At 33.0% G+C, this 24,388-nt stretch overlaps 3 protein-coding genes, 1 non-coding gene and 1 pseudogene across 6 annotated transcripts; all 5 read left to right on the top strand.

Annotated features, from left to right (window-relative positions):
- Positions 1-377: 377 nt before the first annotated feature.
- On the top strand, positions 378-5,178 carry LOC106359073 (probable polyol transporter 6). 2 transcript variants are annotated; one of them, XM_048737831.1, is made up of 4 exons: positions 378-843; positions 1,221-3,990; positions 4,075-4,578; positions 4,841-5,178. In XM_048737831.1, exons 1-2 carry the CDS (start codon positions 708-710, stop codon positions 2,603-2,605), a joined length of 1,521 nt encoding a protein of 506 aa, XP_048593788.1. In that variant the 5' UTR covers positions 378-707; the 3' UTR covers positions 2,606-3,990; positions 4,075-4,578; positions 4,841-5,178. The 2 variants fall into 2 exon arrangements, with proteins under 2 accessions (XP_048593788.1, XP_013654284.2); XM_013798830.3 differs by having other exon boundaries at positions 4,075-5,178.
- A 3,616-nt stretch (positions 5,179-8,794) lies between these two features.
- LOC106361442 (phosphatidylinositol transfer protein 3) lies at positions 8,795-10,819 on the top strand. Of its 2 annotated transcripts, none has more exons than XM_013801182.3 (6): positions 8,795-8,896; positions 9,272-9,373; positions 9,447-9,623; positions 9,735-9,833; positions 9,916-10,161; positions 10,259-10,819. In XM_013801182.3, exons 2-6 carry the CDS (start codon positions 9,317-9,319, stop codon positions 10,559-10,561), a joined length of 882 nt encoding a protein of 293 aa, XP_013656636.2. In that variant the 5' UTR covers positions 8,795-8,896; positions 9,272-9,316; the 3' UTR covers positions 10,562-10,819. The 2 variants fall into 2 exon arrangements, with proteins under 2 accessions (XP_013656636.2, XP_013656637.2); XM_013801183.3 differs by lacking the exon at positions 8,795-8,896 and adding an exon at positions 8,904-9,130.
- A 1,251-nt stretch (positions 10,820-12,070) lies between these two features.
- Positions 12,071-15,102, top strand: LOC125575431 (annotated as a pseudogene).
- On the top strand, positions 12,117-12,190 carry TRNAI-UAU. The gene has a single exon. It is a non-coding gene; the product is annotated as a tRNA-Ile (tRNA).
- A 230-nt stretch (positions 15,103-15,332) lies between the features above and the next one.
- LOC125576953 (peroxidase 49-like) lies at positions 15,333-16,817 on the top strand. Its single transcript, XM_048737509.1, has 4 exons — positions 15,333-15,551; positions 15,636-15,848; positions 15,926-16,091; positions 16,205-16,817. The coding sequence occupies exons 1-4, from the start codon at positions 15,333-15,335 to the stop codon at positions 16,615-16,617; spliced, it is 1,011 nt and encodes a 336-aa protein (XP_048593466.1). The 3' UTR covers positions 16,618-16,817.
- Positions 16,818-24,388: the final 7,571 nt, after the last annotated feature.

Raw genomic sequence — 24,388 nt, 5'->3', positions numbered from 1 at the left:
ATATATTATGTTATTATCTGAAAATAATATTTTCTACTATGAAAATTAAGAAAAAAATTAAAAAGATTATGCCCGCATGTGCGGGCAAAACACCTAATTTATAAATATTCACGAGGATAAAACAAAAAAACAGATATTAAAAATTGTTATTAATCCAATAATAGTGGACTCGTGTGTACCCATATCTTTTCATTAAATTACAAAAAAGAAAAATCTTAGCTTGTCAGAGTTTACGTTACATTTGGTTTCAGATACGTTCTTATCAAAATCAAAAGTTAATTAGTATTTGGCAAGTTAGACACCTGAGAGTTCCAAGTTTTGAGTCTAGTCAAGCTGTTTATTCTTATTACACATGTAGTTAGGGTCTGTAATTAGAATCATTGATCGGGTCTTAAGTATCTTTTTCCACAAAACAAATTTCTATAAATATAAATCAAAGATGTGTGGAAGAGTTTTGTCCTTTGATATTCAAATAACTAAACCCCCTCTTTCAAGCATGTGGCTTTGACGAGTACTGTCTTATGTCGTCATAAGTTTTTTCTATATATAATCAACGAATCTTCTTTGGTAGTGAGAAAAAGATATTGTGAACCAAACTCATAACTAACTTTCAGATACAGGCTTCTAACTCGGAGAGACAGAGATAAAGTCTGTATACTCTATAGTTGGTTTGCAATATTTTCTGATAACGTGGTGATAAATTAATCATGGAAGATCAGGTCATCTCCAGCAAGAATCCGGATCCCGTCGAGAAGCCGACCAATGAAAAGCCACCCGGAGTTAATAGATACGCTCTTCAGTGTTCTATTGTCGCCTCCATCGTCTCCATCATCTTTGGTTACGGTAAGTGTATCATAAAAAATCTCCAAAACTAACATTTTTGTTGAATATTATTGGAATTTTAATTTGGAAGGCTGATAGAAAAACATTTGTTCACAACTCTACACATATACAAAGCGTTTATCTCTAGTAATTTTAAAATTATAGAGGCTAAGATTTAAATATTTGCTAGATTCGACAAAATGTCTTAGTTTCCTTTTTTTCTATGTCAAGTTTATTGTTTTTTTTTTATTAATCTGGGGTATCCAAAATCTATAAGTTTATTGTTTTAAATATATACGTTCTCTACAATTTTTGTCTTTGATTTGATAGGACTTATAATTTTTTTTTTTAAATGATCCAAGAATTGATAAGATGTTGTATATTTGGTATGTGTATAGATACTGGTGTTATGAGTGGAGCAATGGTGTTTATTGAAGAAGATCTAAAGACTAACGAAGTTCAGATCGAAGTTCTCACCGGAATCCTCAACCTGTGTGCCCTTTTCGGATCATTGCTCGCCGGAAGAACCTCAGACATAATCGGACGTCGTTTCACAATCGTCTTGGCCTCAATACTCTTCATGTTAGGCTCAGTACTAATGGGTTGGGGTCTAAATTATCCCATTCTCTTAACCGGTAGATGCACAGCCGGTCTCGGCGTCGGTTTTGCTCTAATGGTTGCTCCAGTTTACTCAGCCGAGATAGCAACTGCTTCACACAGAGGACTCTTAGCTTCTCTACCTCATCTTTGCATCAGTATAGGGATTTTACTAGGTTACCTAGTCAATTACTTCTTCTCCAAGTTACCAATGCATATCGGTTGGAGGCTGATGCTCGGCATAGCTGCGATCCCGTCGCTAGTGCTAGCGTTAGGGATCTTGAAAATGCCGGAGTCTCCACGGTGGTTGGTCTTACAAGGCCGTCTCGGAGAAGCCAAGAAGATACTGAAGTTAGTATCGAACTCGCCTGAAGAAGCTGAGCTACGGTTTAAAGACATCAAAACAGCTGCTGGAATCGACGCAAATTGCGAAGAAGAGGTCGTGAAGATGGAGAAAAAGAAGACTCACGGTGAAGGAGTGTGGAAAGAGCTAATCTTAAGACCAACACCTGCGGTAAGACGAGTTCTTTTGACTGCGTTAGGGATTCATTTCTTCCAGCACGCGACGGGTATCGAAGCCGTGCTTTTATACGGTCCGAAGATCTTTAAGAGAGCAGGGATCACGGCTAAAGACAAGCTTTTCTTGGTTACAATCGGTGTCGGAATCATGAAGACGACATTTATTTTAACAGCGACTTTCTTGCTTGACAAGGTAGGTCGGAGGAAGCTTTTGTTGACCAGCGTTGGAGGAATGGTTTGTGCGTTGACGATGTTAGGGTTTGGGCTCACGATGGCACAAAACTCTGGCGGGAAACTAGCTTGGGCTTTGGTATTGAGTATAGTCTCTGCTTATAGTTTTGTAGCGGTTTTCTCTATTGGGCTTGGGCCGATAACTTGGGTGTACAGCTCTGAGGTTTTCCCGTTGAAGCTTAGGGCGCAAGGAGCAAGTCTTGGCGTTGCAGTGAATAGAGTGATGAATGCTACAGTGTCTATGTCGTTTTTGTCGCTGACTAGGGCGATAACCACTGGAGGAGCGTTCTTTATGTTCGCTGGAGTTGCGGCGGTGGCGTGGAACTTCTTCTTCTTCCTAATGCCGGAGACGAAAGGTAAGTCGCTTGAAGAGATTGAAGCGCTTTTCCAAAGAGATGGTGATAATAAAACAAAAGGTGAGAACGGCACCGTTTAGTGTGTTTGTGTTTTTCTTTTCGTTTGCCACTCTCTTTTAGCGTTTGTGATGTTCTTTGTGTGTGGCTTTTATCATAAGCCAACGGTCACGTTTGGCGCACAGTTTTAGTATTTGTTAACAATTTATGATCAACGACTCATAAATCACCAGTCTTTTAGTGTTTGCGATGTTCTTTGTGTGTGTGGCTTTCATCAAATTTTAAATTAACGGTCACGTTCAGCGCACATTTTTAGTATTTGTTAATAATTTATGATCAACGACTCGCAAATCGCCAATTACTAGCAAACAGTGGCCAAGTATTAGCCAAAGAGAATGAGCCTTTTTTCCTCTCAGATCAAAATCGAGCTGGTACTTTTGCCATTACACAATGAATTTGAAGAGAGTGAGCTTGTAACATAATGGAAAGTATCAGACTGCAAATCCTGGAATGACGGTTCGAGGGTTTGATGTCTCCATTCAGGCGAAGAGAGCTGGCAGTTCCTTTTCTCACTTAAGCGGATACTCTAAGTAAAATATTAGCGATCTTTTCTATCTAATGAATGGGGAGGGGGAGTGAATGGGGAGGGGGAGTCCGCTTTGATATCATCGAAAGAAGGGTACTAAGTAGCTAGGAATGCGGGCTAGCTAGTAGTTTAGTGATAGCGGTCGGTCGGTTCGACGTGGCTCTAATGTCGGCGATGAAGCTAACAAATAGGGAAAAGCATATGATCTCTTGGAAACAATTAAACAATCTGTGTCATTTCTTGGAGATGATACATAACTACCCTATTATGTGTTTGAATGATTGAATCTTCCTTCGGCCGCTTCCGAGGTTTTATCCTGGGCTTAATTATAGCCCAAATACTTTTGTGGGCCGTTGTTAATCTCTGAGTCAAATAAAGAAAACGTGCTTAGTTAAGACGCATGGAATCGGTAAAACGCCAACGAAGTCAACGACCCCATAGGTTAGCTGTCCATGTCCTAATAAAACGTCTTAAATTTATTTTTCTCTTGTGTACAAACAACCACCTCTCATTAAAAACGCCACTAAACACGTAACCTCACCCCCAAGAGATCACATCTCAACCGTTGATCGTACCATCGAATTATTCCATCTCGTCCGTCCATTAGTCCCAACACTCTGTATAAAAACACGCCTTGATCTCATTGGTTCTCATACCCGCTTTTTTTTATCGTTATCTCTTTAAGCTTTTCGTTCATCGCTTTTCTCTAGATCTCTCCGTTACGTCGATTTGATGACGTATTGGAAGACTCTCCGATTCAGTTCTGCCGTCGATCTTCGAATCGGCGTCGTATACACAATGGATCTGGTAGCTCCGGTTTGATTCATGATCCAGAAGACGGATCTTAGCTGCTGAGATCTCCGACGATCGGTCGAAGAGCTGGTAACTAAGCCTATCGTAGCTGGATCTGATGTTTGATTCGATTGAATTCGTTTGTAATATTCTTTATCTGTTGATTATTCTCAGATCTGATCTCGCATCATGATCTCGGCAAGCTAGGTTCGTCGGATCCGTGATATGCTGAGGTGAGGATGAGTCCGGGAGGAGCAATTGAAGAAGAGGGGAGAGGATTGAGATATGTGAATTGATAATGAGTATGAAGGATGTATAAGATGTTTGTTAAGGACGATATAGCCTGATGGATTAGGCTTGAGTTCTGATTAGCATCTTTGTCATCCGACCTTTGCCATGACAGGTGCGCTTGCATGGCAGGTCACACACTAAATAATAATAAAAATAATTGTTTCGTGTTGGTTAGGGGAGTTCGCACGGGGCACTTTTTTTTAGCCCGGGTTCTCCCCTCACCTTTGTGTCTTGTTCTCTCTCTCTCTCTCTCATCCCTTTGATCTCAATTCACCAAAATATCTCTCGACACAGACATATTTTGAATCGATTCCTATCATTACGATTGATCGGATCTGGAGTCTAACGCTGCCATATCTAAATCCAACATACTCCACAGAGGCAAAGGTACATTAAGTTTGAGTTTATTCATATTATATAACCTATCATAACTCCAAATCGACTTTAATTTTGCTATATCAAGCACTTTTCAACTTCTGTAACGAAGCTATATACATACTTGGCTAGTTATTTTTTAGTAAGCACAATGTTTTAGCAACATGTATCCACTTTTATAGTATATAATACAAAGAAGTACGTTAAGAGTCCCATCAGTTTGCCAATACTGTAAGCATGTTGTCTTGTATGATTATATCTATGTTTTTCATAGAGCTAATGGCTCTGGTGATAGAAGACCTTGGAGGTATCGCCATCTTCCTTAATAATCGATGCGATGTTAGCAGTGGATAAATCGAGCGCACGAGTGTGTTCATGTTGAAGCAATGAGGTATCTTAAATCAAGTAACTTGTCTGACTTTTTGTATGTAAAATTAGATACAGTGTTTCTTTGTTGAAAAAGAGTATTTCATTGTTGGCACGTTAAAGGAACCATCGAATATTTAGCGAAAATCTTACGTTGTATTTTGCATAAGGACTTGTGCATAATAATTTGTATTGTTATTTTGATGTAGGCAGTTAAAAAAGAAAAAGTTGTGCATTGGCCTTTAATTTCACTTGCAGCGTTAGTTCTAATGAAATTATACAATTATGTCGAAGTGATGGTCTGATCCTTGTGTCGCACTATTGTGGATATGCTTTTTTCATTAGGATCCTTCCAGTACAGAGAGCTTCATGTTAACTTGGCCAGGTTCGTGTTAATAGATCTGTAAGCTCAAAATGGTAGAGCTCTCGTTATGAGAGGTTGGTGGTTCGAATCCACCCAGATCTGTCTACTTCCTAATCTTTTCACCTCTTTTTCGTGAACGTAATTTAGAATCCACTTTAGTCATGATCTATTAGTGTTTTTGCACTTATTAATAGGGTATGCTAAAACGGAATTGCTGACAAGAAAAATATTTACTTTTGATTTGGCAATTGACGGAGGGACTAGACAACTGGTCATCAGTCAAGTAATGGCGATGATCAACTATGTGACTTGGATTGCAAGCTGCTGACAAGGACTTTATCCTCGTAGGGTCACACAAAAAGAGATGAATTTTTGCCTAATGTATACGTGAAGTTGTCCTGGGGTCTTGCATTCATTCAAAAAAAATAAGTTTTGGGGTCAGTACGTCCTTTTGTAATATGCTGGAATCAACAAAAACATTTTTGGGCCTGTATATGTAGTTTAATACAAAAGTCATAAAAGTTAATGATTTGAACCTGCTACCTTTGAATGCAAATGATCATGTTGTTCCACCAGACAAATTAACTGAAAAGCACCAACAGCTGAATTTTTTTTTTTTTTTTTTTGAACATTAACAGCTGAAAATATTGGTCAGTTACAACCAAACACCCAAGAGTTTTAAAAACTGTAGTAAAAGCACCAACAAGAAAATATACATTCCAAATTTAGACGGAGGAAAACCCACTATAGAAAAAGAGATTAGGGGTTTTCTGGCCGTAGCTACCCATCATGGGTAAACCCATGATGATATGATATACACTAGTTGCATTAGGGGCAACAATGAATACTGAAAGTTCGATATGGCAATAACAACGATTGATGGCCCTATCTGCCCAACTAAAACCTTAAACTTTATTAATGAGTTTGTTTTCTGGTTATAAGAATGACAACCGAGTGATGGCCAAAGTCCATTAATCTATTTCCTCTCTCCCCATCCCTCCGAACAGTTTGCTCTACTAATAGATTAATAGTGTATATATATATATATGTATGTAATGTAACTAAAGATCTTTGTCTATGCTTCGTGATTTTGAGTTCGTCTGTTTAAAATTCATACCTTGTTTTGTTGTTCTTTACTAAATCTTTGCCTGTCAACTTATGTCTTGGTCTCTCTTCACAAACGTATTTCATTCTTTTCTAGAAGTTTAGACTATGAGTTGGGAGATGTGTGATTTTCTAGAGAAATTATTGTATACGCCTTGAGAAGATTCAAAGTTTGATTATTAACGAAATCTGGTGACAAATTCTCTATAGAAATATCTGACTTTTTGGTCTTCGAGGTTGTTCCATATAAACAACAATGACACATACAAAACGTTTAGGGTTAAGGTCCAAAGTAATTTCACACAAGTACCTTAAGCGAACGATAGTGATACATTATTATTTCTGTAGTATTCTTCGTGGAGCTGGTTTAGGTAAGAAGGCATCGTATTATTCAGAAATGTTATTGGGAATGTGGCATGGCTATGTATTTTCTCATGTGATCAGCTCTAGCCTCCATAATGACCACTCCATAGTTGTAGACGTCGCTAAAGTCTCAATGTGGCAATAAAAACAATTGACGATGATCTTTTAACTTCCCTGATGAGCTGTTTTTTGAATTATAAGAAGATGAATATAACAGTAAACAATAATCTTGTTCCCAGTATATACTTGTATGATTCTTGAGATGACCGATCAATATATTGTATATTATTTTTCGGTAAAACAGATTATAAAGAGTAATAAACTAAGAAAGTGATAAGCTCGGATCAACGTCACATGGTGTATTTTTATGCCATTTAATAATAACTGGTCCAAATAATGTCCAATGTCAATGATGCTGATTTAATCAAAAAACATAAAGAGTATGCTAATTATATCATCATACGCACATGGTTATGTTTCTAAACCGAATCTTTGATGTTTTCTAAATCAATAGTTCGAGTAAAACGTTACATTTATATTTATATTATTATTATTGGTTGATGTCGTCTTTTCTGGACTCTTTTTATTTGTCTACCTAACGCATGAAAGAGTGGTTTCCACATTATTAATATAAAAATTAATAGGTTTTCTTTCTTACAAGGTAGCGAACTTGTTAAGCTTTTTTTTTAACTTTAATTACTTCTTCAGATCTTCTAGATCGTGGCACAATTGACGAAGATGGAAGACATATAATGAACGTAAATAAATAAAAAGACAACACATAAGAGTTCTTCGAACGTGAAAGAAGATTTCCTTTTCAATGTGAATTGTATTAGTAATGGATTTTTTTCACTGTATATTTTATCATTTTTTCATGAAAAATAGTTTTATCTATATCATATATTTTTAATATCAATTTGTTTTCATTAATCTATCTAAATTATTAAAATTAAAGTACTTTTTGACATTGTTTGGAAACATGTATAATAGTATAAATAAGAAATGTTTGGAAATAATAGATAGAAATATAAAAAATATATTATATTTTTAGTAATTTCATTAATATAATTACATTAATTGTATTTCTATATTTTATTCAGTTTAACAGTTTCATTAATTATATTAACTTAACAATATATAACATCATTAATTATATTACCATAATAATAATAGTGTATATTTTTATTTATTAGTTAATCAACATTAATTTGTGTCAATTATAAAATCAAAAATGTAAATTAATTGAGTTTTGCATATGGTTAAGCGTTGTTCGGTTTAGTTTGTTTTACTAAAAATTTTTTTTAGTTTTAATCGGTGAAAAATTACGTAACCAAAAACATAACTTAAAGACATGTTTTGTAAATAAAATACTAACTTAAATCAAAATAATAAAAAAATTAAATTTATTGTTACTTAATTTTTCACTACATATAATTATTTTACTAAAAACTTTTTTTTTTATTTCACTTAATTTAGCAAACACATAGAAATAGTTATTAGTTTATATAATCAGTTAAGCATGAACATTTGACTATCTATTTAGATACGGATTGTTCCTTTAGTATTAAACCAATACCGTGCAGATGCGCATGTCAATCTCTAGTATAAATTTAGTAATGGATTTTGTTTTTGTAACTTAGGCTTTCATATGAATTTTAATTAACCATTAGATCTAGGGAGTTCCCACATTTTATGTATTTTGTAAAATCACCAAATCTTATTACTGCACGATTTTCGGATCTCTTGTCTCTTACAATAATAATCGTTTCAGATCTTATATATTTGGTCAAACAAACAAACGCCAAAAACTGAAAATTAATTATACAAAAATAAATTAAATAGTACTACTATTTATAATTTACCAACAGTTGGCCTTTCACATGAACATAAAACACATACTATATGCCCATTTTAAAAAAGTTTCGAATATCAATATATAACTTATTAATTAATAAAACGTATTAATTTTAAATGCCACATAAATTGGTTAATGTCTTTTCCCACGTTTCATGCTTTTAAGTCCTTTTAAAGTGGGAATGATACTCGCGTGACGACCAAACCCCATTGATACCTCTCTCTCTTTCGTTCTCTCTCGACTCTCGATCACTCATACAAAGAGATCCTTATTATCAGGTTAGATCCTCTTTGCGTTTTCAACTTCGTTTTTTTAGTTCGTTCTAAAACTCTAGAAAGCTGTGTACCATTTCCAAGTCTCTCTCGGCCAAGAAGTTTGCGATCTTAAAAAGTCAAAATATATGTAACAAATGCTTTGAATTATAATACGTTTCGAGAAGGCCTGTGATTTTCTAGAGAGTTTCTTCAAAGTTGAATTATTGACAAAAACTTTGTAGAATCTTTATTAGTCAGGTAAACTAGAATGGATTCTTGATCCCGTATTAGATGTTAGATTATTATTTTTCTATTAATAGCCGATCAAACTATCCTCTTGCTGATTCTTGAATCTAATCTAGCTCCTATTGGATCATAACTATAATTTACCATTTCTAGGCTTTGAAGCTTTCTCGTTAGAGATTAAAAGATTGTTAACTAAACATGTTTAAGAGAAGGAATGCGCACCAACTTGATGATGGTTCTCAGCATGATAACAAGGTATACAAGAATCTTTATTGTATTTTTCTCTCATTAATATAACTTCAAAAGTCTTACGCCTACAAAATTTCAGGTTAGAGAATTGAGATCTGCGATAGGGCCGCTCTCTGGACAAAGTTTAGTGTTCTGCTCTGATGCTTCCTTGAGGAGATATTTGGCTGCTCGAAACTGGAATGTGGAGAAAGCCAAGAAAATGCTTGAGGAGACTCTCAAGTGGAGATCAACATACAAACCTCAAGAGATCCGTTGGGTAAATTTAACTCTCCTTTTTTTTTTTGCTAACAGATTTAACTCTATTTTGCTCATATATTCAATGATTTTGTATATTTTACGAGTAAATCTTGTTTTTAATTCTCTCCAGAATCAAGTAGCACATGAAGGTGAGACCGGTAAAGTTTCAAGAGCTAGTTTTCATGATAGACAAGGCAGAGTAGTGCTTATAATGAGACCAGCATTACAGGTAAATAAGCGCATTTTCACATATTTGACTATTTTAAAAATATTTTTCGTTAGTTTTAAAAACTCTTGATATTGTAAAACAGAACTCAACATCAGCAGAAGGTAATATCAAGCATTTGGTCTATCTTCTTGAAAATGCAATCCTCAATCTTCCCAAGGGACAAGAACAAATGTCTTGGCTCATTGATTTCACTGGTTGGTCTATGGCTGCTAATGTTCCTATGAAAACAACACGTGAGATTGTCTACATTCTACAGAATCATTACCCTGAGAGACTCGGTATCGCCTTTCTCTACAATCCACCAAGACTTTTCCAAGCAGTATACAGGGTAAAGAGTCATTACACATTCATCAAAATGTTTTTTAATCTTTTTAAAAGTTTTTGAAAAGAGTCATTTATTTACCTACTCTTATCCCTGTACGTAGGCTGTTAAGTACTTCTTGGACCCATGTACAGCTCAAAAGGTCAAGTTTGTGTACCCTAAAGACAAAACAAGTGATGAACTGATGACATCACACTTTGATGTTGAGAATCTTCCCAAGGAGTTTGGAGGAGAAGCAACACTAGAGTATGATCATGAGGAGTTCTCAAAACAAATGTGTGAAGATGATGTCAAAACAGCAAAGTTTTGGGGACTGGAGGAGAAACAGTATCCTAAACCAAACGGTTTCTCTCCAGCCGATGTTGTTCCTGAGCCAGCCACTTCTCTTGCATCAGCAGCTAGCTGAGACATATATACATACACACATAAACAAGAATAGTGAAGGTTTATTCTCGTGGAAGAAGAGCCAATAAAATGGTGATGTTTACTTAGAGAATTAATAAGGTTCCATCCAAGTCTTTGCTTAGTGAGCCAAAGACTTTTTTAATGTTATAATTAACAGAGGCGTTCCTTGTCATGAATGTTGTATGCGTGTGTGAGAATATTTTTACCGTGTGTAATTGTTTTGTGTTTATTAATTGAAATTATCAGAGTTATCCTTTTATTTATGATTATTTTTTAAAGTTTAGTCATGCGTTCTAATGAAATATTGCTCTGAACAGATCTATCTTATATTACAATATTTTAAAGTTATATGTCAAGATGAGCTTTGAAAGGCTATTAAGTATCATGTTTATCTAAAGCTTTTAAACACAAAATTTAAAACTCTATTAGGGCTGTTCAATATGGTAAAACCGAACCGTACCGAACCGAACCGAACCGAAATAGATAATATGGTTTGGTTTTGGTATATACCATATAAACCGAATGGATATAATTTTCTAAAAACCGTAGGATTTGGATATGGTTTGGTATATAACCGATTAAACCGAATAAACCGAACAAAACCGATTAAAAGTAGAAACATGTAAATATGTATCTATTTTATAACAATACATGAAAATCTATCTGTTACATAATTTAAATTTGTGTTAATAATTATTACCATGATTTTATAGTAATAAAAAATCTTAATTTGTAAAACACTTGAACTATAACTAAATAACAATACATCGCAATTCAGACATCTTATTTTCTAAGTCTTTTTTGATCTTTTTGATTTATTTTAGTCTTCACTAAATTAATATGAAGATTATAAATTTGATGGACAATAATTAATGGAAATTTTTCAATTGAAAAAACATGACTTTAATGAACACTAAATATGGAAGAGTGAAAAAACTTTTCTTTTGTTTCATATTTTTATTTTCAAAATTTCAAGCTTTGATTTTAGTTATAGATTTGATTATTTTATTTGATGGTAGAAGCATTTTTACTTTTTTGTTCATTTATTTGAACATGTAATAGGTTTTTAATAAATGAGTGTGTTGACAATATGACTCTAAAATTCATATTATATGATCTCAAACAAAATAATTATGTTTTTTGGTATAAAACCGAATAAACCGAAAACCGACGGTATATAAACCGAACCGAACCGAAGTAAATATGGATTTAGAATGGTAGTTATATTTTACTAACCGAAATACCGAAAACCGAAAAAAACCGAACCGAAACCGAACCGATATCCGGATTGAACACCCCTAAACTCTATTCATATTCTATTTTTATTAATAGTAAAATAAAACTTTATTATTGATGGAAAGTACAGTGTGTATTTTTTTAAAATGTAGAAATAAGTTTAACTATTTAAAATTTATAAATGCAAAAATGAAAATCATTACATAGCTATAAATAAATATTATGAATTCAGTTAAAATTTAAATTCATGCTCTATCATATTAAACATGAAATAATGAAACCAATGTGATATATATATATGTACATTAGTTATCGAAACAGCTCCCGTAGCTCAGTTGGTTAGAGCGTTGGTCTTATGAGCCGAAGGTCGCGGGTTCGAGCCCCGCCGGGAGCATTTTTTCTTATTTAATTTTTTTTTTTTTCATAATTTTCACAATTTTTTTTTTTTAACGAATGCACAATTGACTCTCAAATCATCATCTCCGTTCTCATCTACAAGTGAATTCAAGTTCAAGCTCAACGAAATTTGTTGTAATAAAAAAATTTCCTTGGTAAATTATTTGAGTCAGTGTTGATGATCCTATTGTTCTCAGCTTTGATTCTCATCTCTCATTTCTCAGTTACATCTCCTCCGCCTCTGCGCTGCGTCAAGAGCCTTACGTCCTCGAGACGACCGTCTCTGGCTTCTCTAAGAAACCTATCGTGTCCATGAAGGTTCTAGCTTCAAGAGAGCTGCTTCTGTCTCTCTCTCTCTGAGTCAATTGCGTTTCATAAACTTCCTAACTTGGAGACAGTCGCTGTGATCACCAAAGCGAAAGGCGCGAACGCCTACTCGTGGGACGACCGTTGAGACTTCCTCTGTGTCTGAATTTTTAGTTGTGTCTTGTCTGCCTGTATGTCTCGGAGCTTTGAGTTGTGTCTTGTCTGCCTGTCTACACATTGGATTGGAAGTTTGGATTTTTAGTTGTGTCTGAGCTTTTCAGTTGTGTTTTGTCTCCCTGTCTAGTACACATTGGATTGAAAGTTTGGATTTTTAGTTAAGAAGAGTTGTTTTCTGATGATGGGTTTGTTCAGGAGGAAGAGGGTTTGTAGAAGTGAGAGACTTTGGAGTTCCTGATACTGCAAAGTCCATTTCTTGGTGTGGTGACAACATTTGCTTAGGGATTAGGAAAGAGTATGTGATACTTAACACTGCTAATGGGACACTCTCTGAGGTGTTTCCTTCTAGTAGAGTTTCTCCTCCTCTTGTGAAATCTTTACATTATTGGTGAACTTCTCTTGGGGAAGGTGAATGTTGTTGTAGCATCTGCCTTGAGGATGTTTTTTGGAGTGTTGTTTGATTAGTTTCTTCTTTGTATTGTAGGAGAACATTGGAGTTTTTGTTGATCAAAATGGGAAGCTACTTCAGACGGAGAGGATTTGCTGGTCAGAGGCTCCAACGGCTATTGTCATTCAGAACCCGTATGCAATAGCCTTGTTTCCTAGACGAGTTGAGGTATGTAAAGTTCTAGGAGAAGACAGTTTGGTTCTCTTTGCATTTCTAGAAAACTGTTATTCGCTTATTATGCCTTTGTTTTAATTAGGTTCGCTTGCTACGAAGCCCTTATCCTTTAATACAGACAGTTGTGCTCCAAATTATTCGGCACCTTGACAAGAGCAACAGTGCTGTGATTGTTGATTTGGATAACTCTGCTCATGTTCTCTTCCCTGTTTCTATCGGGGCCCAGGTGATTTACTTTAGCTCTGTTAATATTTGATGTTTCTTGCTACTGCTTAGGCCTGCGGGTTTGGTTTATTCTGTTAGTTCGGGTCGATCGAAAAAATTCAGTTTGGTTCGGTTCGGCTTTCTGTTAGTTTGGTTTCAAAAGCTTTTACCAAAGTTTTTGATTTTGTAGTTAGTTGGGTTAAATTTTTCGGTTATATTGAATAATATTCAATTTTTTTTGGTTATTTCGGTTTGGAATTTCGTTAAAATTGATACTGTTTGAATTTTCTTTTTAAAATGAACTAACCGATTACCGAACCGAAGACCAAACTGAACCGAACCTTCAAACCGAACTAACTGAAAACCAAACTTTACGGGTCGGTCCGGTTCGGCAAGTTTGGTTCGGGTAATAACCGCAGGAGATGATGAAAATATGATTCTATTTTTCAATAATGTAGAATTTTGCTTTAACTCGTATCAGATGGCTTTTGAATTTTTCTGAGAAATCTAAGTGTCATCGCAGATTGTGCAGTTAACAGCTTCAGGAAACTTTGAGGAAGCCTTAGCCCTATGCAAGTTACTCCCTCCTGAAGACTCAAGCCTAAGAGCCGCGAAAGAGAGTTCGATTCATACAAGGTATTAAAAAGCCATAACTTCAATATTTACCCAGTGGTAAATGGGAATCTTTATGTTTATATTCCTTGCCTCTTTATCATGATACAGATTCGCTCATTATTTTTTTGAGAACGGGAGCTATGAGGAAGCCATGGAACACTTCCTAGCATCTCAAGTAGACATCACGCATGTACTCTCCATGTATCCGTCCATTATTCTTCCTAAAACAACAATGATTCCTCAACCAGATAAGATGGTGGATGAAGCATCTCTTTATAGAGGCTCATCCGGCATTTCAGATGATATGGAGTCTTCGTCTCCAAGATATTACTTGGAATCTGAAGGCAATGCAGCTCTTGAATCTAAGAAAATGAGTCACAACACTCTGATGGCTCTTATAAAGTACTTGTAGAAGAGGAGACCTGGTATTATAGAGAAGGCTACTTCTGAAGGAACAGAAGAGGTCATTTCAGATGCTGTTGGCAAGTCTATGAAGTCCAACAAGGTAATATCTGATTCTTCACTACTTTTTTTTGTTGAGGTTTGAAGAAGTTTTTTTTTCTGCAGGGACGTGGTGTGATCCTCCCACTTAACTCAGGTGCCAGGGAGATGGCAGCGATCCTTGACACAGCTCTTCTCCAAGCACTTCTTCACACTGGCCAGTCTGGAGCTGCTGTAGATTTATTAAAGGGTGTCAACTACTGTGACGTCAACATCTGTGAGGAGATTCTCATGAAAAGTAAAATTTACTCTGCACTGTTGGAATTGTTCAAGAGCAATTCGATGCACCATGAAGCCCTTAAGCTTCTTAAACAGCTCTTGGAAGATTCCAAATCAAACCAGTCAAAAACTTCCTTTCTTTGATTTCTTTACAGGTAAGTGTTCACATGTCAACAAAGATTTCAACGAGATTGTTTTTTTTGGTCAAAGAAGTAGTTAGAATCTTCTAAAACTCGTCTTTCCTACTCTCAGGAAAGTCTTAGGACTTTATTATTAGCAAAGTCACTTGAAAAAACATAACCAAATATCAACTTTCATATATTAAAAAATTCAGTGATCCGTTGTTTTTTCCTTTTCAAACTCAAGTTCGGATAAGTAGTCAAATTTAACAAAATAGTCTTATTCTTTAGACTATCTACCTACTTCAACGTTTTTTCTATAAGTAGAGACACACCTTCATCATCTCATAGCATCCTTTTTCCTCTTCTTGAACATAATGAAAGAATGCTGTGCTTTTCTTCTTCTTCTTCTTTTCATTTGCCCTTTGGGATTTTATCTTTACACCATCGAATATGGAACCAAATTATCGCCTGATTTTTACGCCCACTCATGCCCGCAAGTCGAAGACATTGTGATTGATGTTCTCGCAACAACTATTGCTACAGAGACACGAATGGCTGCTTCCTTGATGAGACTTCATTATCATGACTGTTTTGTTCAGTTTTTTTTTTAATTGATTCCTTCAACGTTCATCATTTGTTTTTTTTTGTTTATTAAGTTAGTTACTTGACTTAATGAGGAAGGTAACTATGATATGCAGGGTTGTGATGGATCATTGCTTCTTGACAGCATTGGCGGAATAGTGAGTGAGAAAAATTCGGTTTTCAATAGCCAATCGGTTCGTGGCTTCGAGGTTATTGACCAGATCAAAGCCCAACTTGAGAAAGAATGCCCGGGAACGGTCTCTTGCGCTGATGTTCTCACCCTAGCCGCTAGAGACTCCTCTGTTCTTGTAAGTCATCTCCCTTGTTTGGAAAAAAAAAAACATATATGAAATATGAGCTAATTTCGGCTTTGATCTTCATCCAGAGCGGAGGTCCAAGCTGGGTCGTCCCATTAGGAAGAAGAGATTCGATCAATGCAAGCTTGAGTGGTTCGAACAGCAACATCCCTGCATCAAACGACAGTTTCAAGGCAATTCTGAGAAAATTCAACCGTCACGGACTAGATGTCACTGATCTTGTTGCTCTTTCCGGTAAGCTTCCCTTACACGCAACACCATCGAAGAAACCATAATTTGGCTTTGAACTTCATGAGCTTTAGCTCAAGGTTGTCTCTGACCATTCCATACTAACTCTTTGTTCTTAGGGAGTCACACCATTGGCTTCTCCAGATGCACGAGTTTCAGACAGAGGCTGTACAATCAATCCGGTGACGGTCGTCCAGACATTACACTAGAAGAATCCTTCGCTGCTAACTTGCGGAAAAGCTGCCCAATAGCTGGAGGAGAGGAGAACCTCTCGGTGCTGGACATGGTTACTGCGGCAAAGTTCGATAACAACTACTTCATTAACTTGATAAAGAATATGGGCTTGTTGTACTCGGACCAGATTTTATTCAGCGGTAATGATATATCGAGAGGGCTTGTAATAACGTATGCACAGGATCAAGAAGTTTTTTTTCTCCAGTTTGCAGAGTCTATGATCAAGATGGGGAATATCTCTCCGTTGATGGGTTCGAATGGCGAGATCAGGAAGAACTGCCGGAAGATAAACTCTTGAATGGGTGATATGTGCAACAAATGGGGTTTTTTTTTTAAGTTGGGTGACGGACGGGTTTGTTGTTTTTTTTTTTTTGGTGTGATGTTTTAAGTTGTTTTAAATTCAGTAATTTGATGTTTTAAGTTGTGTGATTCTGGTGTGTACAAAAGAAGACTATTGTGATTCTGGTTTTTTTTTGTCATCAAAGTAGTAAAAATTGTTTGGAGGTAATTAAGTTTATCACCAAATTGGTTTACGAATGTTGAACATAGGAAATTAATAGGTGAAAGAAGTGTTGTACAACTTGTAACAATCCGCCCCATGGAATCTGTCCGTCTGTGGACTCGAGACTGACCCTGTAAAGCACTGATTCTAATCCCTAATATGTTAGTTTTCACTAATTCTTTTATGTAAGTTATTGGTGCGTTTGCCGCTACTCGAACTCAAAATCTTACCATTTAACAATTTTTTCACAGGACAAGCTGTTACCACTTGATCTTGGGTTCGATATGAGAGGTTAGGATCGATGCCCTGCAGGGCCAACCTGGGGTCCACATGGTGAGTAGGTCCCAAGGGGCGAGTTGTTACAATAAAAAAAAAGTGCGATCATACCAGCACTAATGCATCGGATCCCATCAGTTGCTGTAATAGTTGGTAGAGCGGAAGACTGTAGTAGTTGCTGTAATTATTCTCCACATGAATAGAAATGACTCTATACACATGACTCAAGAAAAAAAAAGAGACCTTTGAAAGTATGAGCGAGAAATTCACTGTATGATGAGTTGGTAGCAATTTTTCAGTCTTTAACCAGTCATTGTTAATAGCTATCAGATTTACCGAACATGAGGTGGCCATGATGTCTTGAACCTCCGGAGTTTGGTGTGAACCGAGATAATAGCTATAGCACAGCTTCATTCTCTCATAAAACTAATTTATCTATTGTGTTCATTTTGGCCGTGAACATTTCTGGTAATCATGAGTGAACTTGGAGAATATAACATTTCATTATTCTCCTAGAAACGGTTCCGTTTCACGCTCACAAGGTGATTTGCCATTAGTTTTGTTTAGAAGAGTATCATGTACTACTTCATTCATATCTCGAAATAATGGACACAAATCATTAAAAGAAAATGCTTATCATCTATTCCTTACATGCAGCGATGTTTAATCATCCTAGGAACTGGGTATAGACCGAAGTCTTACGCTGCTTTGGACCGATTTAGTTTGACTTAGTTGTCTCCTTGAACCTATTTATTGGGATCTCCACTCAATTAGATAGAGTTTCCGCCAAACCTCATTTTAATTCATAGGCTAACCCATTCCTCTTGATGATATACAATATGATCTCATAACACACCTTTAATAAAAGAATTCTAGGTTGTCAACAAAGTGAACATAATCTCTTGAGATTAGTCGAGATCAATTGTCTAATGATTTTTGTCATCTTTTTCCAAATACAATTAATCATACACAAAGCTCAGTGTATGACACTAATTTTTTTTTCTAAAAAAATCATATTGTGATAACTATCACTAAGTTTATTTGGCCTCTTGCCAATGATTTTTGTTCCTCCACATTTTTTGAGATAGCTCAAAAACATGCATATTTACATTTACCATCTCTTAAGAGTTTAGAAAGTTAATCTAATACTCCTTTAGATTTGAATGAATAAAAAACAATTTTCAAAAATTATTATAATTTTCTTAAAAATGTATTTCAATCTTAGAAATTCACATTTTACATACAACTATTTGCATAGTTCTCTCAAGTTGATTAATAAATCCAACTTTATGTTTTGGATTTTTCCAAACACATATTTTTGCTTTTTAACAAATATACATATCATTACAAGATATTATTTGTGCCATCAAAACCACCATTCTATATGATTATTCTCAACCATATTGACTTTAGAAACTACAATACACATGTAAGTTTTAGTCACATTGGCCTGAAAATTCTCATTGTTTTTGCATGGTCAATATTCTTATAACTTGCATTTAAGCATTGATGTAATATAAATGTTTTGATCATTATCATCAAACATTTTAATTTCAATGGCAAATAATTCACATGTGGCAGACTTCTCCAAACTTAATTTGGGGCGTCAACTCACAAAATTCATTTCCATACATACCATTTGATCACTTAAAGATCAAAATATTGTTTATAACATTTGTTTATTTCACCATACACTTCAATATTTTTATTCTTTCATGGTTATTCCAAAAAGAAAAACTGAAACCAGAAATCAAAATGTTAGACTTTATAATTAAAGCAAATAATTATCTTTAACAAAGTCAAAGCATTAATATAAAATAGACAAATAATGCTTTATTCTAATCATCTATATATATATATATATATCTTATCCTTACTAATAAAAGGGACCTTTTGAGGCTCCATAGAGCGTCCACATCAGCGAAAAAAAATTCTCCCGAAAGATGACACGTGGCATAAAATATAGTTTTACATTTTAATATTACTAATTTTTAAAAATTATAAATAATATGAAACATAGAGCATAAAAAATGGAAAAACTACATTGAACATATGTAAAATTACTATTTTTCACTTTAAAAAAAAGACGGCTTAATTCCATAATGTAATATTACCATTTTACATTTTTATTTTTAAAAAAATAATATGTAAACATACAACATAAAAATGGAAAAACTACATTAAACATATGTAAGATTACCATTTTTCACTAAAAAAAGACGGTTTATCTCCATAATGTAACATTACTATTTTGTAAAAAAAAAACATTATATATAATTTCGAAAATAATAAATAATATGTATACATACAACATAAAAAATGGAAATACTACATTAAACATATGTAAGATTACCATTTTACATTTAAAAATAACAATAAAATGTAAACATAGAACATAAAAAATGGAAAAACTACATTAAACATATGTAAGATTACCATTTTTCACAAAAAAAACGGCTTATCTCCATAATGTAAAATTTCTATTTTATATATAAAAAAACATAAATATAACTATTTGACTATTTGTCAAAGTTCTTCTATTAAACATTGCCGTTTTACATTAAAAATGGAAAAATACATTAAGATTTAAACATCTATCTTAAAATATAAAATATAGATATTAACTAAATATAAAGTATAAGAAAGAGAAATACTCAATATATTGAAAAATAAATAATAATTAAATATTATAAATATATAAATATACGAATTATATATACAATAATAAGTAAATGCACAATTTTTAAAAAATGGAAAGAGTAAATTAAATATTAAACATCTATATTAAAATGTAAAATATAGATATTAAGTAAGTAGAAAGTATAAGAAAAAGAAATACACAACTTAAAAACAATGGAAAAAATATATTACGATTTAAACATCTATCATAAAATGTAAAATATAGATATTATGCAAATAGAAAGTATAAGAAAAGGAAATACACAATTTAAAAAAATGGAAATCCTTACTAATAAAAGGGACCTTTTGAGGCTCCATAGAGCGTCCACATCAGCGAAAAAAAATTCTCCCGAAAGATGACACGTGGCATAAAATATAGTTTTACATTTTAATATTACTAATTTTTAAAAATTATTAATAATATGAAACATAAAGCATAAAAAATGGAAAAACTACATTGAACATATGTAAAATTACTATTTTTCACTTTAAAAAAAAAGACGGCTTAATTCCATAATGTAATATTACCATTTTACATTTTTATTTTTTAAAAAAATAATATGTAAACATACAACATAAAAATGGAAAAACTACATTAAACATATGTAAGATTACCATTTTTCACTAAAAAAAGACGGTTTATCTCCATAATGTAACATTACTATTTTGTAAAAAAAAACATTATATATAATTTCGAAAATAATAAATAATATGTAAACATACAACATAAAAAATGGAAATACTACATTAAACATATGTAAGATTACCATTTTACATTTAAAAATAACAATAAAATGTAAACATATAACATAAAAAAATGGAAAAACTACATTAAACATATGTAAGATTACCATTTTTCACTAAAAAAAGGGCTTATCTCCATAATGTAAAATTTCTATTTTATATAAAAAAAAACATAAATATAACTATTTGACTATTTGTCCAAGTTCTTCTATTAAACATTGCCGTTTTACATTAAAAATGGAAAAATACATTAAAATTTAAACATCTATCTTAAAATATAAAATATAGATATTAACTAAATATAAAGTATAAGAAAGAGAAATACTCAATATATTGAAAAATAAATAATAATTAAATATTATAAATATATAAATATACGAATTATATATACAATAATAAGTAAATGCACAATTTAAAAAAAATGGAAAGAGTACATTAAATATTAAACATCTATATTAAAATGTAAAATATAGATATTAAGTAAATAGAAAGTATAAGAAAAAGAAATACACAACTTAAAAACAATGGAAAAAGTATATTACGATTTAAACATCTATCATAAAATGTAAAATATAGATATTATGCAAATAGAAAGTATAAGAAAAAGAAATACACAATTTAAAAAATGGAAAAAGTACATTAGTATTTAAACATCTATCTTAAAATGTAAATCTATCTTAAAATATAAAATTATTAGTAAATAGAAAGCATAAGAAATAGAAGTACACAATAAAAAAAAAAAAATAAGTAAATATATAATATAAGTAAATCCCCAATTTAAAAAATGGAAAATTTCATTAAGATTTAAAAATATATCTTAAAATTTAAAATATAGATATTAAGTAAATAGAAAGTATAACAAATGGAAATATACAATTTAAAAAAAAATGGAAAACGTACATTAAGATTTAAACATCTATCTTAAAATGTAAAATAGAAATATTAAGTAAATAAAAAGTACAAGAAATGGAAATACATATACAGGAAAATAAATAATAAGTAAATAATGTAAATATATAATATATGAATTATATATATAATAATAAGTAAATACACAATTTTTTTAAAAAATGGAAAAACTTCATTAAGCATTAAACATCTATTTAAAAATGTAAAATATATAATATAAGTAAATACACAATTTTAAAAAATGGAAAAAGTACATTAAGATTTAAATATCTATTTTAAAATATAAAATATAGATATTACGTAAATTAAAATATAAGAAATGGAAATAAACATTTACAAAAATGGAAAAAGTATATTAAGATTTAAACATCTATCTTAAACTGTACATCTATCTTAAAATGGTAGTAAATTATATAAAAATGGAAATACCACATTAGACAAAAAAAAATGTATAGTTTTACATCAAGAAAGTCCCTATAAAACTCATTATTCCATCAATATCAACCTCACTCTATCAAGGAAAACTTCAAAGCACACGAGCAAAAAAATGGTTCCACCATCAACTTTTGCCGTCCCAAAAACCTTTAATGACCTTGAATGAGATTTTTTATGACAACAAATTTTTTGTTAGGTGGATTCATTGTTGGGAAACCCGCAACTTCCAAAAGCCAAACTTATTCATGGGAATTGAATTGCTTTTCATAGACTCAAAGTTATTCTTACAATTGTTAATATTCATACTAACTCTTTCATGATCAAACCATTACAGTTAATAATCATTCAAGCGTTTATCCTGAAACACTTCATTCCTCGCCGAATCAGGTATTGGTTCATGTTGGTTTAATATTGTTTTTGGTTTATTAACCGGTTTAGGATAGTCCTATTGTAAATATAATTTAAGTTGGTTTTGCATATATTATGCTTAAAATTAAATAATAGTAATATTATGCTTAAAATATAATTTTAGAGAGTTTTCAAATATAGTTTAGAGAACATTATAGGTGATGAATTTAATTTATTAAATTCGTTTATTACTTAAAACTAAGTTTTTTTAAAAACATACTGAGTTATAAATATCAATGATGGATTGGTGAGTATAACATGAAGACAAAAATATAAATATTTTATTTTCAAGATAAGAAATTCAGTTACTCAATATATAATATCTTAAATTATTTTTTTAAAAATATACATAATTTATATATATAGATTAATCTTCCAAACTTAAACTATTATATTATATATGAATAATGTTTTTAAATAAAAACAATTTATGATTAAAAAAAATAAATAAAAACAACAAATGGTTAAACATCAATATCATCTAGGTTAAGTATACGAACAACACAAATTCAAACATCACAAAAAATATTTACATAAACATTATAATACAATAATTTAATCAAAAAATACAATAAAAAAAATAATATTCAAAAGAATAGTTATATACTTAAATTTGAAAATCAAAGATATTTTTGCTAAAATTGTAATTACCTCGCCAAGAAGATCGACCATCTTTTTTACGGATTGATCGATTGTTGAGCATGTGGTCGATCCGAAAATACTCTGCAGTTTAATTAAATATCTAAAACATTTATTCCAACACTCAACAGATAGTTTTGCTAAATATGATAACTAGATAGCCAATAAAATTACAAAAAATATTTAAATAGTAAAAAATATGTTAATTTAACGTGTTAAAATTTAAAAATAAATTTTAATTATGACATACATCTTAACATTTATATAAATATATATCATAACCTAAATATAAATAATTTAACAACTTAAATTAGAAAAATATAAAAATCCCGGGCGTAGCCCGGGTTAATCCCTAGTCACAATACTAAAAGCAAGAAATAGAGAGCAGAGAAGCTGTCCACGTCACTAAAAATATTCTTCCAATCAGAACATTTCATTTGGACACGTCAGATGGGCTTCAACCTATTAATTACATTTGGACCTCATATTTTTCGCTGGGCTTCGTTTAGTAAAATCCTCCAATAACAATCGTTCTTTCTGCCAAGTCATATTACTCTGTCCATCTGCGGCCCAATTAACACAAGTAAAAAAACCCTATCGATTATCTTCTTTTGACTCCATCTTCTCCGTTTCTTAAGAGGGTAAAGAGACTCCGATTCGAGCTTAATCAAAGCGACGCTATCCTGCTTGATCGCGATCAGCTCACTGAGGCGCGTGAAAGTCAATCTAATCCGAGAGAAGCTCATCAAGGATCTTACAAAGCTGTTAACGGATCCAACGACGGCGAGCGTTTCGGTGATGGAGAAATATTTGAAGCTGCTCGAGAGTTTAGCATTCACAAAGGAAGGCAGATCGGAAATCTGCGGGGGAGATGGCGAGTGTTTGAAGACGGTGGTTAAGAAGCTGATGAAAGTATCAACGGCGGCGACGGAGCACGCCATGAAGGTGCTTTAGAGCATGACGGTGCTTTGGAGCGTCTCTTATCTTTTCACGGATCCAACGACGGCGAGCGTTTCGGTGACGGAGAAATTTTTGAAGCTTCGCGAGAGTTTAGCATCCACAAAAGAAGGCAGATCGAAAATCTGCGGAGGAGACGGCAAGTGTTTGAAGACGGTGGTTAAGAAGCTGATGAAAGTATCGACATCGGCGACGCAGCACGCCGTGATGGTGCTTTGGAGCGTCTCTTATCTTTTCAAAGAAGAAAAGGCGCTTGAAGCAGTTACGAGTACAAAGATTCTGTTACTATATATGAGTACTAGAACTATAAGATTTTTTCGACTTGATGCTTTTTACCGTTTTGAGTTCTTGGTTTTAAGATTCATAAAATAACCGAAGCTATATGTTTTCTTGGTTCCCTTCTCTCTCTTTTGTTGTTGAGAATTCATGTATTACACATATATTGCTGATGATGACACAATGTTTCGTTTGGATGTTTTTTCACTCAGGTTTGGTGCAGAAGGATGTTTTAACCATCTAG

The sequence above is a fragment of the Brassica napus genome, chromosome A8 (genome assembly GCF_020379485.1).
Source record: "Brassica napus cultivar Da-Ae chromosome A8, Da-Ae, whole genome shotgun sequence".
NCBI lineage: Eukaryota > Viridiplantae > Streptophyta > Magnoliopsida > Brassicales > Brassicaceae > Brassica > Brassica napus.
The sequence above is the reverse complement of the archived record's forward strand: the minus strand, read 5'-3'. Positions and strand labels throughout refer to the sequence as shown.

Bases quoted from the DNA above. Each gene is read 5' to 3' on its own strand.
- LOC106359073 (XM_048737831.1), top strand. From the start codon at position 708: ATGGAAGATCAGGTCATCTCCAGCAAGAATCCGGATCCCGTCGAGAAG. The intron at 844-1,220 runs GTAAGTGTATCA...GTATGTGTATAG, and splicing joins CTCCATCATCTTTGGTTACG to ATACTGGTGTTATGAGTGGA.
- LOC106361442 (XM_013801182.3), top strand. From the start codon at position 9,317: ATGTTTAAGAGAAGGAATGCGCACCAACTTGATGATGGTTCTCAGCAT. The intron at 9,374-9,446 runs GTATACAAGAAT...ACAAAATTTCAG, and splicing joins GTTCTCAGCATGATAACAAG to GTTAGAGAATTGAGATCTGC. The intron at 10,162-10,258 runs GTAAAGAGTCAT...CCCTGTACGTAG, and splicing joins TTTTCCAAGCAGTATACAGG to GCTGTTAAGTACTTCTTGGA.
- LOC125576953 (XM_048737509.1), top strand. From the start codon at position 15,333: ATGAAAGAATGCTGTGCTTTTCTTCTTCTTCTTCTTTTCATTTGCCCT. The intron at 15,552-15,635 runs GTTCAGTTTTTT...TGACTTAATGAG, and splicing joins TTCATTATCATGACTGTTTT to GAAGGTAACTATGATATGCA. The intron at 16,092-16,204 runs GTAAGCTTCCCT...CTTTGTTCTTAG, and splicing joins TGATCTTGTTGCTCTTTCCG to GGAGTCACACCATTGGCTTC.